The sequence below is a fragment of the Peromyscus californicus genome, unplaced genomic scaffold (genome assembly GCF_007827085.1).
Source record: "Peromyscus californicus insignis strain IS unplaced genomic scaffold, ASM782708v3 Scaffold_9__1_contigs__length_137607984, whole genome shotgun sequence".
Taxonomy (NCBI): Eukaryota; Metazoa; Chordata; class Mammalia; order Rodentia; family Cricetidae; genus Peromyscus; species Peromyscus californicus.
In genome coordinates this window covers 45,512,477-45,529,449 of record NW_026294617.1, presented here as the reverse complement: position 1 = coordinate 45,529,449, position 16,973 = coordinate 45,512,477, and the positions used below count along the sequence as shown (strand labels likewise).

The following is a 16,973-nucleotide window of genomic DNA, read 5'->3' as shown; positions in this document are numbered from 1 at the left end:
CCCATGCAACTGCTTATTCTGTATTTCATTAAAATGCTCCCCAAGTAAAAAAAAATGTTCACTTGGGCTAAGTAATGTACTTTTCTGTGAACATTCTTAATGCTATTCCTTCCTCAAAACAAAACAAAAAACAAAAAACAAAAGACAAAAAACAAAGCAGGAAGATCATTTATTAATATCCTCACTTCACAGGCTAGATAGGATGCTCCAGGAAAATAGGTAAATGACCTAAAGTACTCTGTCCCCTCATCATTTGGGACTCCTCATAAACAGGGAGTTCCAGAAACAACGTTTTTGGTCTATTCTTTCTAACAGTGTACCCAGCGTCAGAAATAAAAACCTAACTTGCATTAGCACCTATCATTTGCAAGAAATCCTGATTCAATGCACTTAAGGTCACATTAACCAACTAACATGAAAAAAATAGTTCTGTTTTACAGGCTTATTATGTTGGGATATTAAAGATGGCAGGGTGCATCATCCTGTTTGTGTTTGGCAATGCGCTTAATAATGTTCTACGAAGTCTCCTCATTACATCTGATTTGGCTTCTGTGGTCATATTGTGGTTTTAGGAAGAAACAGAAGGAAACAAGATTAATGACATACCAAAAAGAAGGGAGGAAACAGTCACTAAATTATTTAGGACCAAGTTTATTTGTTCACTTAAAAAAAAAAATTCAACTTGATTTTGATTTTGTTTCCACAAAACATTTTCTTTAAAATACAACTTCATTCTAATTCAAGCCTCTGTATTTGGTGTACCTGTCATCGAGGAAAGGAGTGGAAGGTAGATTAGAAAGTAGGTCATAGCATCTTCATTGCTGTAGAGATGGGGAGCCTCAGCCACACTGAGAAAATTATAGAGACTCCCTTTGGCCAGGCAGCCTATATCCTTTCCTAGACATATATTTCCTAAGAGGGTGAGAACACATTTACAGTTTACAAATTATACAAAGTATTAAAAAGTAAACTATTTCAGAAACACTAATCCCCCCTGAACCCACTACTGTGAGCCTGTGCAGATCTGTCTTCAGACTGAGCATGTTTACTTAGAGAGCTGAGGAAGACAGCCACTACTTAGATCAAGACAATGTATTCATAAAAACAAGGATTTAAAACAAACTTCTTCATAACACTTGCAACTGAGTGTAAGTTCTTCATATTTTTCATTTTTAACAGAGCCAAGAATTTCTGTAGTTCTAATGTATGAAAAAGATGGAATCAAAGTGTCCTATGTATCATATCCCAAGGACTTGCCATGGCTGTATCTTAAGCTCCAGCCTTCATAGAGACCATGTGAAAGTAAGCAGAGCAAGATGGAAAAAGGAAGTATTTGAGCCAGGGGTTGAAATCCAGTTTTGTACAACAAGGACCTGAGTCCTTCTGTCCAGTACATTTAGTACGGATTCCAGTGAGTTGTTCTGTTGCCCAGCTGCTAGAGAAAGGCATTCTATGGTGTCCCCAAAGGCTCAAATGCTTAAGGTTCAACACTCCCTGTTGAGAGAGTTACTGGATCATGAGGACTGTAACTCCACCAATGGGTTAAAGCATGAGTCCACAGCTGAATGGGCTGCCAGGAGGGAGGGAACAGATGGGAAGCAGGTAAGTGGAGTATATCTCTGAAGGGTATGCTGTGGCCTCTTCCTGTTTCTTTGCTTCCCGACAGCCGACAGTGAGCGGCTTTCCTGTGCCTTGCCCTCTTGCTGTGTTTCTGCCTGCTACAGGCCTGAAAGCCGTGGACCAGCTGACCATGGACCGACACTTCTCAAGCCATAGACAAAAACCTTCCCTCTGAAGTCAGGCCAGGCCTTTCGTCACAGCAGTGCAAAGGGACCAACACAATGGACATGTGATTTCTAAAGGAAGGACTGCGTCTGCTTACAGCACTTCATACAAACTATCTCTAATTAAACGTTTTTTCAGACAAGGTTCCACCATGTGGTCCAAGCGTCCCAGCACTAGCTGTGGCGTGCAGGCTGGAGCCGAGACCCTCCTGCCTAAGCCTCCAGAGGACTAGGATGGGAGGCTGGACACCACACTTGGCACAAGAGAAAGTTTTGGTTCGAATCTATCATGGTCATTGCTTACATCTCACAAAAGGGTACCTTTTATGATACCTAAAAACTTTAAGAAAGGTGAGGTGAGAGATTCAAGAAGGGCTTTACAATACATAGGAGATGAACTCTTATACTAAGTAAGATGGCTCTTATATCTATGTATAATTATCCAATATTGGGTCAAAAACATGATTTTGTAAAGCTGTAATGAGATACACTACTGAATATTCATTTACTTCAACACTGACATTTTTATGATTAGCTTTATTAACAGGATATATGTTCATGCACATACACCTTTTACAATAGATTCCCTATTCCCAATGTTTGATTCGAACCAACAAATATTCAGTTGAACACGAGAGAAGAAATGAGATTTTCTTTCTATGTAACTGGCTAAATCGTTTTGAAGAGTAAAAGTTAATATTGGTATTTAAAAACCTAAATTTTCAAGGCTTCTGTCAACTCAACCGTGAATCTCTTCCTCAGGCCACAGGACTGCCCATTAGTCTTTCCTGTCGGAGAGCAATTAATCTCTTGAACCACTTTTCTTCAGCTTCCGCTTTTTCAATAAATAACTACAGTAAGAGAAGGAGAAGGAAAATGTCACTGTGCGTCAGTAGCTCGGAACTGATGCGACATAACACAAATCACTCTGATAGGAAGTTTCCAGAACAGCAGTGTATAGTGCTCAACCCTTGAGGGCTCGTCACTGTTTACCCCACCCACCACGAGTTAGTGCTCCGCAGTCATGAGGCAAAAGAACAGCCTGAGTGATGTTTCACTGACTGGCCATTTCACACCCTGTGTCTGTGAGTTCATTTCTTACCCTGTTTCTAAGAAACATCAATCACATCATTGTGTAAAGACAGTAAAGTATGGTATTAGTGACAGCTCACAGCTGAAAAACCAGAGCCGACCTAGTGTTAGAAGTTCTACTGTCAGTTATAAGAAAGGAAAACCATTTTCCTTTTTTGACCATTTTCTTAAGTACAGAATTGTTCTAGAAGTCGGGAAACCTGTAGACAACACCAGACTTAAATATACGTAAACAATCGTAAGGCCTGAGATCAGCTGCTCATTTGTAGCCAAGAGAAGCTATGAACCCTTTCCTGTATGTCTTCCTAGTGTCAGAACAAAGGGACAACTGCTTGGGTGACTCAGTGAGCAGATTCATTAGGTTTAAGCGACTCACATTTGGATGAGCCAGAGAATTGTCATCTTGGTACTTGATGGCCGTGGGGATGCTGTCAGGGTCTATTTCCTTTCCGATGCTGGGTGGGTCAGTGGCTACTGATGCTGATCCTGATGGTGGACTCACATGCTTCACTTCACTTGGTTCTACTGACTGAAAATGCAACACAGCAATCTAAGTATTACCCATGTTTAGAAGTTGGGTTTCATATATCTAATATTGAACAGTGATTGCTCTAGTAAGTCTTCTCTGAGATGATAGTCATCTCAAAAGGTTCCATTCCTGAATGACAAGAAAATTGTTACTCAAAGAAACACAAGTGTGGAGGGAAATTTTTTCATTTCTGATAATCAGTGTGCTTTTCTTATGAAATCAGTGTTTAGTCTTATACTATTGAAATACACACGCATGCATACACACATACACACATATACACTTATTTTGCATCAAATTATAATAATAAAATATTACAATATACATCTAATATTTAGTTGGCCTTAGTTATAAAGGCAAATCCAAATGTTATCCTATACATATCTATCCCTGTTAACTATAATTTGCACACCATACGATGGAATTTAGCATATCAACAAAATTCTACAACAGCTATCGTGATCTACTTCAGAACATCTTCAATATTCCTTCCGACATTCCATGTCTCTTAGCAATCACCCTTGATTTCTTCCAACCTCTTGATGATAGCTGTCTATTCTGGATACCCTGTGTAAAGGAACCATGCACTGAGTGGTTTGCTGTGCCTGGCTCTTTTATTGAGCCTAGCATTTTAAAGAACCATACATGTTATAGCACATCAGTACTTCATATCTGAAGTTGCTAAATATCCCATTGTACAGATCTGCACATTTTATTGATCTGTGAATTATCCATTGATGGACTCAAAGGATATCTTTTAAGATTACTTACAATATTTTGAAATAAAAGCTTGTAAAAAAAAAAGGTACATCATATTCTGTAAGAATAAAATTAAATTTGCTACTTTTATTTTTTTCAAACTACATGCAGTGTTTTCCACGGCCCATATACTGTCCTGAGTGCTGGGCACCCAAAGACTGATAACTCATTGTTCCTGCTTTGAAGGAACCAGTGGAACATGCAGATTCAGGTCAACTTCAATCTTCCTTGACAGAGGAGGGGGCCCGAGGAGTGATGGATAAGCAGCAAGGTGGTAGGGATTGTATGAAATGAGCTGGATAAGACTCTGAAGTTAAAATTAAAATATAGTATAAAGGAGACAAATGGGAGATCAATTCTCCTCTGGAGTCTTTTTCTATATCTATGGGTTCTACTGTTTTTACTTTCTATTTTCTTTTGACTTATATCTACTTTTTAACATCCATTTTCTGAATGAAGTTCAAAACAAATATTACTATGAAAAATATCTAGAGGATGAATTATGCTAAATTAATTAACTTTTTCTTAGATTACTTTATCTTGAATTTGGAGACCTATCAATTTAGCCATCTCATTAAACAATGCTTGGTAAGCCCTAGATACAAAGGAGAATAAACTAGAAAAAGGCCCTATATTTTTGCTGGTGAGCTTTGTTGTTGACTGAATGAACAGATTATAAACACATATATAAAAATAAATACATAATTATTAATAATAGTATACTTTAGCAAGAAATAAATAGGAATAATGGGGACTGGAGAGGTGAGTCTAGTTTAGATTCGGTGCCCACGCACAGTATCTTTTATTTAGGAGGTAAAATTTAAGACCTGATGAATAAGACCAGCTAGACACAGGAAGAGGAAGGAAGAGAATGCTTTAGCCAGAGGGAGAGTGTGTACAATCTGAGAGGAGAATTTTCAGAAGGGAGGCCCGAGGAGAGAGTGTACAGTCAGACCCTTGATTGCTGCTTGCTAAGCCCAGCCACACCTCCACCAGCACAGGAACTGATCAGGCAAAGGCCAGGAACTGGGAGAATCATACTTTGCTTCACTCATCGTAAGATGTTCACTCTTTGCTACCCAATGTCAGCTACCTGAAGACTGCTCAATAGATACTGTCAAGTTCTATAGTTGTTTTGGTAGAAGGGAAAGCCCTTATGTGGTGGTAAGTAGCTAGCTTTGTACGTCAGCATGCACATGTGCATGTGCGTGCATGCGTGCGTGCGTGTGTTAAAGCCAGAGGTCAACACTGGGTGCTGTTCCTCAGGTACTCTCCATGTTGTTTCTTGATGCAGGGTCTCAGACTGGCCTGGAGCACACCAAACAGACTAGGCCTGCTGGCCAGTGATGGAAGGGATCCTACCTGTCTCCACCTCTCCTAGTGCTGCGATTACAAGCTCACCACCACACTTTTACATGAGGTTCTGGAGATGGCACCCAGGTCCTTATGCTTACATGACATGCACCTGATGTACTCAACCATCCCTTCATCTCAGATGAATTAATTCATAATGGTAAGATTCATTCATTTCTTTTTTTTTTAGCATTTTATTTAATTCAAACATGAATTCATTTTCATGCTATAGGAAGCTGGTCTGCATGCACAGGAGAGACTTCTATTCTTATAAACACAATGATCCTTAAGACTGTATTTCTAGGACAAGAGCAGAAATTATTACAAACTAGAGATATCTATGCCACAAACTGTTTCCAAATGAAGGCATGTTTATCAATATTAAACCTAATAATCAATGATATTCACGCAAACCACAACATTAACTTTCATAGGCATTAAGAAGAAATAGTTATTAAATTTTATTTGGCAGTTTTCTTATATTTTAGAACCAATATCCCCCTCCCATGCCATCCAGGCTTCAAATTTTTGTATATATCTGATCTATTGGGCCTTGAAGGTACATGGCCCTAGAGATAAAGATACGGTACACATTCATGAAGTTGAGTTAAAGGCAAGCCCGATATTCTGCATGGGGGAAAGTGGGACCCTTGTCAATTCAATAAGACTCAATAAATCAATTTTTGGTAGTCCACGTTTGCTTATAAAGACTACCTGTCTTTGTACCCCAGCACACTCCCTCAGTACTTAGAGAGGAAATGCTGACCACACAAACGGCCTTGAAGAGATGTGGAGGAGCTGTGGGTTCTTCCTCTTCAAGTGACAGAGATCTCATTCTGTTTTTTCCTCTGTGTGTTGTCCATTGTTTGTGTGTTCCGGTGTGTGTGCTGGTACACACGCATGGAGGCTCAGGGAGGATGAAGACTTCTGATCTGTCACTCTAGGCCTTATTCCCTTGAGACAGGGTCTCTCATGGAACCTGAAGCTAGGCTGGCTGCCCGGAGGACCCAGTGACCCTCTTATCCCCATCCTACAGCACACATGTGGCCACACTTGGCTTTTTTTCCTGGTATTTCCTGCTCTGTGTGCTGGGATCTAAACACATATCTTCATGCTTGCAAGAGCTCTTGCTCACTAAGCCATTTCTTCAGTCCCAACATTAAAAAAAAAGTATAAATAAACATATAAATTAAAACTATCAAAAGTTAGGACTGGAGCATGGGAGTTGTTGAATGGTTGAGTGTGGCTGTCAAATCAGTAGCTGCTCCTTAGTTAAGTGACAGAAACTCTAAGAGAAAATTGTGGCTCAACCATAAAATGGACCTCAGCACAGGCCCACAGAATGGCTGGCTTTGTGCAATACTGCCACCTGGTGGTACAATCGGAAAATACTTTCCTAATCTCCCTAGTTAACACAAATGCCCATGCTGCACAGGGTTATTTAGTCTCTTCTTTTGAACACTGGAGGATTATCTGCCAAACCTATCAGTCTTAGGGCAAAATAACTGATCCAAGTTTATGCAGGACAGCATCCTGAAAACAAGCTATATCTTGGCTTCTAAAGTTAACGATGTAGCAAGGATCTATCAATTCCCTAACTACTTGGGTAAGATCTCGGAGTTAAACTAGTTAAATCAATATGCATTGTAGAATACCCATAGTGTCTGGAAGGATATTGCTAAAGGGCATTGTCTTCCTAGTGACAGTTCTCTAGCTTAATTAGTGGACTTCACTCCTAAGGAAACTGACTCCAGTTGAAAGGGTGGCTAGCATGGACAGCCGTTTTTAGAGAGGCAAACTTTATTCTAAGAGCACAGACTGTCCAGAAGAGACAGATGTGGAAACTTGGGCCCTGGGTGATTTAGTCCCCAGGAGAGTTAATCTTTGCTATGCAGCAAGGAGAGCCCATCATGTCTTCCCAGGACCTGGATGAAATAGTACTCAGGATAATTTACTTCTCTTTGCTAAGTAATCTCTTCATAAATAATTCATCTTCTTAGGCATCCCGAGTCCTGGCCTTCTACTGCAGACACAGACATTTTAGACTAGAAAGCGATGCCACTTTCTAAGCTAATAAATTGTCCCTCGTTTTATGTTTCAGTGGAGTATAAATTTATTCTTGTTATCCCATCACAGATCCTCTGAGCATCTCGGAGTGTAGTTACTAATAACAGTCATGTGCTGGATGGTATTCAAAGGGGAATGCCATCTCCTGAGACTCCAGCACATTCTCTGTTGACACTAATCCTTACCATGTATGCTTTCTTGAAGGAAAAACATGAATTAAAAGTAAATGTAACAAGAAACAATACTTAGAACCAGACAGGCAAGTGTCCTAGGACAAAACCCAGTCTACAGACTCTAGACTAGTATTTTCACAGGAAAAACTTGCTCATTGACTCTAAGAACATCTAATAAGAATTGAGAATTCAGAATGAACTTCAGAAAATAAATATAAGGTCAAACCCTCAAGTAAATCATTGTTTTAGATGAATGTCTTTATACTCCGCAAGATTAAGATATCAAACAGAATGGTCATATATACATATGAATGTCCATTTCATAGTTGTGGCTCCCAGGACTGTGATGACACCCTGAAAGTTCAAATGCAGTAAGCACAGTGACAACCAGGGCTATGGGTGAGCCAAGGCTACCTCGTCCTGTACCTGACATACATCACACACTCAGCTCATGTCCTTGTATGTTCTACCTTTAAAAATGCCTGGTAATTAAAGTTCTAGGTATCTGTTAACACCAGGAGTGCTAGAAGAAACACCTTGATAATTCTGACATATAAGGCTAATAAACATGGAAAAGCTTTAGTTTAAAAGACAAAAAGCTCCTTGTATTTTTGGGTAGAATTTAGAGTGCTACAATATTTTTGGAGGGTAACTTTTGAAACATTAAATAATGCAAACGTGAACAGGTAACTTCACCTTACTAAAAACATGTGACATCCCAAAACATAACTACTTAGAAATCTGATATTAAAGACAAAATAAATGGTTATTACATCTATCATTATTCTATTATACAGTCTTACATTTGCACTTTAGAAGCACAATGTAGTAGAAGCAGAAGTCTTTAAAGTAAGTGGAAACTACAGCTATTACTTCACTACATTACTGCAACTGAAGGAGACGTGTTTCTTAGAACATCTTTTCCTGCTAAAGGAATGCAAATTCTGAAGAGCAGTCTTGTTAATGAGTGAAGAACAAGGGGAAAATTCAACAGAGATGAAATGCCCTCAAAAGTCTTTACTGGAGTTGAGTAAGTGACACACATCTGGGCAAAGATGGGAGGTACAGTCTTCTATTTGAGCAATAGCTTTATCATTTAAAGTCTCTTCCCAGTATCTATCTAGGAACAACAATTCAAAAAGTATACACAGACATTTGTTATAAAAACGCAGGAAAACCTGTCTATTCATGAAGTGGACATTACAGTTACAGACTCATAGGTGGTGATATCTCAGATGTTTTGATAAACTTTAAAATACAAATGGTGTCAGACCCATGTTTACATTGGTTTTTTTTTTTGGTTTTTCGAGACAGGGTTTCTCTGTGTAGCTTTGCGCCTTTTCCTGGAACTCACTTGGTAGCCCAGGCTGGCCTCGAACTCACAGAGATCCGCCTGGCTCTGCCTCCCGAGTGCTGGGATTAAAGGCGTGCGCCACCACCGCCCGGCTTTTTACATTGTTTTTATGTAGGTGGCTTGGGCTGATTCTCACTGATTCACTCTCTCATCGGCATGACTGACATTCCCTCCCTCATTCATCTGCCTATTGGAGGAAGCACTCACATCTCAGTAAATCCATCAGTAAAGCGTCCTTCAGCTGGAATCCAAAGGCTTATTCAGATGCCCATATGGGAACTTACTTTTTTGACTTCTTTACTTGATCTGAATGTCTGCTGAACAAAAGAATCGCTTTCAATGGCTTCGATTTCTTTAACTCTTTTTACTTGTTCCACCAGGGTGGCTTGGTCTAAAAAAGAACAGTGTTAGTGAACTTTGGTACAAACTTGTTACCAACATTATACCCATGCTCAATTTTTTCTTTTAACTGATGGAAATGCAATACATTAAGTTAAGCTACAATAAGTACTTTCCCCCCTTGAATTTCAAAAATAAAATATGCCTAGAAACTAAGACTCTCATCTAAAATCTAAAACCTACTGACGAGGTATTGCTATTATGATTTTGGGTGATCTAAGCTAATTTTGTGGGAAGGCCTTTCCCTCTACTTTATTTTAACATTTTATTATGGAAATCCACAAAAGGAAAGAAAGGACAACAAACCCACCCATAACCACCACCCAATTGTTATAATCACCAGCACTTTGTTATTGTTAGTCCACTGAGTCTCGTTTTCCATGTATTTTGGGATCGAGACCCGGACTATGTAAAAACAAATCCAAGAGGGCATACTATGCAAACCAAACTCTAGACCATGTACTGTTTTCCCTAAAGACTTTGGTGGTCACCTCTAACAGATTAAGACTTGATACCAATAACAATAATTTTATCACAATACTGTTTGTCAGGCCTCAAATTACCACTAATTAAATATGATTTGCACGCCCCATGTTTAATTTTCTCTGGTTTAAAACGTATCTTCCTATAGTAGGCTTGTTTGAGCAGGATACAAACAAGGACCCACATCACTCTTGCTTGGTGAAAGGACTTCCAGTCTCTTTCCACAGAGCCTACCACTCTTGCCTTTCATTGTCGCTTGCTTACTGGAGAGCGAATTCCTTCTTTCATAGACCTCTGCCTTCTGGACCTCATGATGTTATCCAGCATGCTCCTCTATCATCTACTGTTTGTGCAGATCATGATAGAGCTCTGACTCTCCATTCCAGTTCAATTTATTCCATTTCAAAAATAGATTATCTGACATTTGGAGAGATGTCTCAGGAGCTAAAAGCCATTGCTGTTCTTGCAAACGTCCTAGGTTCAGTTCCCAGTACCCACCTGGCAGCTCACAACCACCTTTAACAACAGTTCCAGGGAATCTGAGGTACTCTTCTGGCTCTGGCAAGCACCAGGCATGCATGTGGGGGCATATACATATATGCAGGCACTCACACATACACATAAAATAAAAATAAGTAAGTAAATCTTCAAAATTTAGAACTGGCACTGTTATGTAGTTGTTTTTTTCTTTTTACATTAAATCAGGAAGCGCTCTGACCACCTGTCCTGATGTTCAGATTGATCAATGGGTTCAAGGTGATGAGTCAATCTGACCTTTCTATTATAAAGTTCTTATTCATCAATCTTTCAGTTAATGGTTTTAGTAACATTAATGTTTGCTTCTTAAATCAATTATTTAATTAGAAGCTATAAAATAGTAATTTTTCTTGTTGTATTTACTAGTTCTGATTCTGTTACACTGGGGAACAGTCTCTCATTAGCCACTAGTGACTGAAATACAGGCTGTATTTTGGGGTCACAAATACATTTCTTCTCTAAAATTCTGAGTGTGAGTGCAGGAACACACATGTGTACTATGGCATATGTGTGGAGGCCAGAGGACACCTCCTGGCAATCAGTTCTCTCCTTCCACTGTGGGGTCCAGAGACTGAACTGGGGTCACAGGTTTGCATGGTCAGCACTTTTACCCACTGAGCCACGTCATTGGCCCTGATGTGTACTTACATTTATTTAATGTTTTGGTCTACAGGTATCGAAGATGCCATTATTAGCTCCCAATAATACGTGAACAGCTTTAATCCATGGCAAGCGCTTTCTTATTTTGATGCTCAAATTGCTTCAACTCTGGGTAGCTTGCCCTATGGTGTGACCCCTAGTGGTAAAGGCATGCCAAGATGTTGGAGGGTTATCTTCTACAGTTCCTGTCCTCAAGGGAAGCTATCCACTTCTCTAGGGAGCCCAGACTCCTTCCAGTGGGGAAGACAGCAGAGGCAGTGATCGAGACATTTGGCATGTTCGCCATTGCTGAACTGCCATTGCTTTTCAGTCTTTCTACTGTGCCGGGAAGAAAAGATACCCTAAGAAGTTCTAACGTGAGTCCATGCTGACTACTACCAATTAAATTAGCAATTACGATTTTAAGTAATTTTATAGTCAAGCATCTTCTCATATGCTAAAAACTTCAGCATTAACAATATTGTCAAGGGCACTCACTTTCCTATGAGGTATGCATTAGGTTAAAAAATAAAATGGCAACAACTGCTATAAACCACAAGGGGTATTAATGCATCTTTGACCCCTTGGATCACATACCAGATATCCTGAATATTAGATATTTACATTACAACTTATAACAGTAGCAAAATTACAGTTATGAAGTAGCAACAAAATAATTTTATGGTCGGGGTCACCACACCATCAGGAACTGTATTAAAGGGTCGCAGCATTAGGAAGGTTGAGAACCACTGCTCTAGAGTCACTTGAAATAATTCTCTACTTGATTAAGCTACTAACTTGATAGGACTATTCATTTTCTTAAGTTTCTGACTAACATCCATTTTTATACTGTGAGGGAGTTCGAGGTTAACATGTAAACATGACTATTCAGAGACTAAATCGCTTTTCCTATCCCAGGCCCTGAGTGCTTCCTCCAAACCAAAGATAATGATTTGTATTAGGGTTGGGTTTAGCCTCCGTGATTTAGAAAGATATAAGCATTTATGTCTCCTCTTACTGTGTGACACTCGTATACTACATTCCTCTTGACTTGGTGTCTTCACTACAACTCAGCACAGCTTAGAGCTTTCTTCACCCTCTTTTACAGCTACACAGCTGCCTGTCTTACAGTTTTACCACGTTTTCATGAAGGCTCCATCGATGGCCCAGTTATGAAAATGGGTTTCTTTCACAGTTAGCATTTCAAAAGCAGCAACCTTCAGGTATCACTTCTTACTTAGTTTTGTGGTTTTGTCCCCCACACGTTAGCTAGACAAAGAATTACATGCTTGCTGGTGAAACTTGCGCTCGACAGTGATAGCAACACATGGCTGAACCAGACAGAGGTCACTGCATACTCAGTTAAGGCAGCTCAACTTTTTGGGATTTAGACTTTATGGATAATGGCTGGGCTTAATTAGAGGATCTGCATGAAAGCAGCTTTTGCATTCTGGCAGCCCTGGCCCGAATGCTCAGATGCTGTTACAGAGGGAAACACATGGAAGACAAAAGGAAAAGGCCAACAATAAAAACTGATATTGTCCTAAAAACCTCTGTCTCAACTTTCGGCCAATCACAGACTATAGTTGTGTAGTCCCGTGCAAGCATCCGTTTACTCAAGGGGAAGACCACCTCCCCTTCTGAGCCCAGTCTCCTCGCTGAGAAGCTGTGTGTGGAATGCAGCCAACTTCCCCCTTTTTGGAAGGACACATTTTCCTGTATAAATCCACACACTGTCACTGTGTTACAGAACAGCAAATAGCCCTCTTTGCTTTAGTATAAAAGGTTCTCTAGATTTTAATTATGTGATGTACTGAGCATATGAATGAGAGATTCTTTGTCTAGCTAATGTATTAATATTAATGCATCCCCTACTAATGTGTAATTTTTAAGATTCTATACATAGGAAGAATGCTATAGCAGAGAAAAATAACAAAAAATGGGTACCAACTTTAATGTCTCCTTGAAAACAACATTTTTTTTTTGAATCCAGGATTTACCAGGATTATTTACTACCACAAATTCTCAGTAAGAGGCCCTTATTTCTTACTTCAGGATGATTTCTCCTATGTGTCAGCTGCTGGGTCTCTTGGATTTTTCTCTAACTGTCTAACATATTCTCTCATTTGGATTTGCAAAGCACATCATTAGTATTAAATGTCAGAGGTGAACTGAGAAACAGTACTGATCTCTAAAGCTTGTGGTATTTGTAGCTTTAAATTTGGAAACACAACCAGTGCATAATACAAATAAATGTGGCATCACAGAACCCAGCCAAAGGGCCAGTATGCTTATTAAAATAGCACTGTAGAAATTATAAAAGAGAGAAGGAAGATTAGAGAAAATGGAACATTATCCTTGTCCTTTAAGAAAGAAACCCCCTCGGGACTAACAAGGTGACAGGACAGAGGGAGAAAGCCAGCTTGCCTGATCTACAATGTGAAAACAAACTTCACAGCTTCATCTTCTAATGCTGAGCCCCAACTCAGCAACAATGATACTCAGATGTAAAATTTCTGCTTTATAATAATAGCTCCACTCTATATTATCTGAAAACAATAACCACAAAATATTTTAAACTGCTCTATATTCAAAATTCTAGTATCAATGCCTACAAATATAAGCCTTGAGCTTAACCTTGGAGCTTTAGGAAACAGACTGAAACACACCAATAACATATACCATGCCATTCTGAGTTCAGGTTCTTTGTTACATGCCATTAAAAAATTCTGCATCAATTTAAGATGAACAAAATATGACTTAAATCAGTTACTTCTTGAAATGTTTACATGAATGCATGTAAAGCATCTTATCAGCCAAAAAGAAAGAAAGAAAGAAAAAAATTATTGGAAGCCTCGCTTTGTGGTACAGACCTGTGATCCTAGCTACTTGGGGAGATGAGGCAGGGATATTTTGAGTTCAAGGCTTGACTGGGCTGAGGAGTGAGCAAGGCTGGCCTGAGTAACAGAGTGAGCCTCTGACTCAAAACCAAAAGGCAGGCTGGAAGAGGAAGGTCAGTAGCTGTAGCTCAAGGACAGAGTTTGGCCCTCCCTGAATTCAATTGTCAGCGTGGAGGACAAAACTTACTAGAAGAATAAATACCTTAACATGGGGAACAGGAAGGAAACATATACATTAGCACTTAGTGATTTCTACCAGTATGTCATTTGTTAAGTACAATGAATTCTTTGTTGATCAGATGTCATGGAAGAGATGTATTATAAACACACACACACACACACACACACACACACACACACACACACACACACACATGAATCAGAAAGTAATTTTGAAACAAAAATATCAGTATCAACTAATTTTGTAGAAAGTAATTTTTGCTGGATGATGGTGGTGCATGAATTTAATCCTAGCACTTGGGAGGCAGAGGCAGGTGGACAGATCTCTGTGAGTTCAAGGCCAGCTTGGTCTACAGAGTTAGTTCTAGGACAGCCAGAGCTACACAGAGAAACTATGTCTCAAAAAACAAACAAACAAACAAAACAAAAAAGGAATTTTTATATTTTTGTGATAAAATAAACAAAATGTTTTTACTATTGATTTTATTAAAAAAATAAGCTCTCGTATTTGAAGTTATTGATGATTTCATGTTATAATAGCATTCAAAGTTTTCTTTTAGAATATCACTAATTAATAAATAAAAATTTAAATTGTAAAATAAAGTGGATGAAGTATAATGAAAAATATTCATTTCATTTGAAAATACAAGATTTCAGTCTATATTTAAATTTTTGATTGCAAACATAAGCAGAGTGGGGGAAAAAAAAAAAATCTCCTGTAATAGCAATACCAGGCTGGGAACGGCAGATGGCACTATTGCCCAAGATGTCACATTGGGATAAGGCCAACTGGTGTTTCAAAGATTATCTTAAACACATGCAAAGAGCACATCTTCAACTGGTTCCTTCCAGTTATTAATATTTTATGAACCTATCCAAAGTTAAAAAGCGTTTTATGTTAACAAAGAATTTGGGTCAGTTGGTCTAGGTTATTGAGTTATTTGATATGATATTGTTCCAGGAAAAAAAACATTTATATACTAACAGTACTGCTACAAATCTATGAATAATACAAAAGATTACCCTATTTTCAGATTAAATTGACTCAGATATTAACCAAGAATAGAAAACACACAGTTTTAAATAAAACAACAATCTCTGTACATTTGTTTCCAAGTGCTTTACAAGAATAAGGAAAAAGAAAACATACTTGAATAGTAAAGTTGGTTAATAAATAAAGCTTGTAGACAAAATGAAATTAGAATTTTAAAATTATTAAGCTAATTTCTAATGAACATAAAATTTAACAAACACAGTTCTTGCTTTCCTTTTTAAAACTATTTATCTTTTTTCTTCATATAAATTATAAAAAGTTGCAAAAAAAAAAAACCACACTAGAATTAACCAGAACCAAAGACTATACAATGCAATGAAATTCTATACAGTTATAGTAGCCACTTAAAATGGAAACTGGTAAGCTTCACACTGGATTTCATACTTTCACCACTGAATATATTTTTATGCACATATCTATTACCCAAACCAATATATCTTCAATGTTTCTTTTAAAAATCATACATTAGAAACCTAACCAATCTTAACATTTAAAGAGTGTTCATAAAATATATTCCTGGAAACTAATCTCCAGAAATTATGTCCACAAAGAACTTGAAAAATCAGAAAACTCCTTCGGTAGAAAAGGCCTTGTCTAGAGGGTTTCTGGAAGCTGCCGCTGTGAACACTGAGTCCTAAGGGGAGCAGAGGGTCCTCAAGAGCAGTGCTCGGATGGGGGCCAGCACAGGCTCACCTCATATTAACCTGCTTGTTACAGTGGGTTATGTAAGATAAAGAATTTCAGCATGACTACACTAGCAAAGAAGAATTTCAGTTAAACATTATAAAAACTACAAGTGACTTGGGCATCAGCACTGTATTTCATAAGAACACAATCTTCCCTCAGCTCCTCTTATCTAGAAAGTTTTCATGCTTCTGTATTCTCCATGTCATTTAAGACCGTGTCTAATGCCTATGTTGTGATGATGCTGTCTCTTGCCACTGGTGCGAACAGAGGCCTCTTTCATAATTCACCTGGCAGATGCTGCCTTACACTGGTCACAGTCTCTGTTAGTGGCAGCTCTGTCTCCCCAGTTAGGAGACAACATACCTCTGTATTACCTTCAGAGCTTAGTGGAGGGTGCTGTATTGTTTAGTGAACAATACATTTGTTGGATAACTGAAAATTAAAGGGCATTAAAAATATTAGAAATAAAATCTTGAGCAAGTGACAAATTGTAAGTTTTTAACTTAAAAAATTCAATGTTTTTAAGTGTTTAAGTATTTTTATATTGGTGTTTTGCCTGCATGTATGTCTGTGCACACGAAAGAGTGAGTGGTATCCATGGAGTCCAGATGAGGGCATTGGATTCCCTGGCACTGGAGTTACAGACTTGTTGCCTCCATGTGAATGCTGGGAATTGCACCAGGTCCTCTTGAAGATCGGCCAGTGCTTTTAACCGCGGACCCATCTCTTCAGCCACTTAGAGACAGTTTTAGGAGGTGTGGGTTTAGACTGCCTGTGTTAAACTTTCTCTGCCACTTACGAGCTGTTGCAGCCTTCGGCAAATGGTGCAGCTGTGCAGGTCTCAGCTCTCTTGTGCTATGGGGTAAGAATGGGCTACATACCTTAGGAAGAGTGGGAGATTCCACCCCTCTACTTCCTTTCAAGTATTTGAGCACATTTCACACAACAACCATTGCTCTGCATACTTGGATTTAGAAACTGAA

The 16,973-nt window shown here is 38.8% G+C and overlaps 1 protein-coding gene across 1 annotated transcript in view; it reads right to left on the bottom strand.

The window, feature by feature from the left end:
• Nucleotides 1-631: 631 nt before the first annotated feature.
• The window catches only part of Rsrc1 (arginine and serine rich coiled-coil 1), a 328,277-nt gene continuing 311,935 nt past the window's right edge, over nt 632-16,973 (bottom strand). Inside the window, exons 8-10 of the mRNA XM_052731019.1 lie at nt 9,396-9,502; nt 3,253-3,405; nt 632-2,635 (exon numbers count right to left, since the gene is read on the bottom strand). Of these exons, the coding sequence (XP_052586979.1) occupies nt 2,543-2,635; nt 3,253-3,405; nt 9,396-9,502 (353 nt within the window). The 3' untranslated portion in view covers nt 632-2,542. The remainder of the gene's footprint in view (nt 2,636-3,252; nt 3,406-9,395; nt 9,503-16,973) is intronic.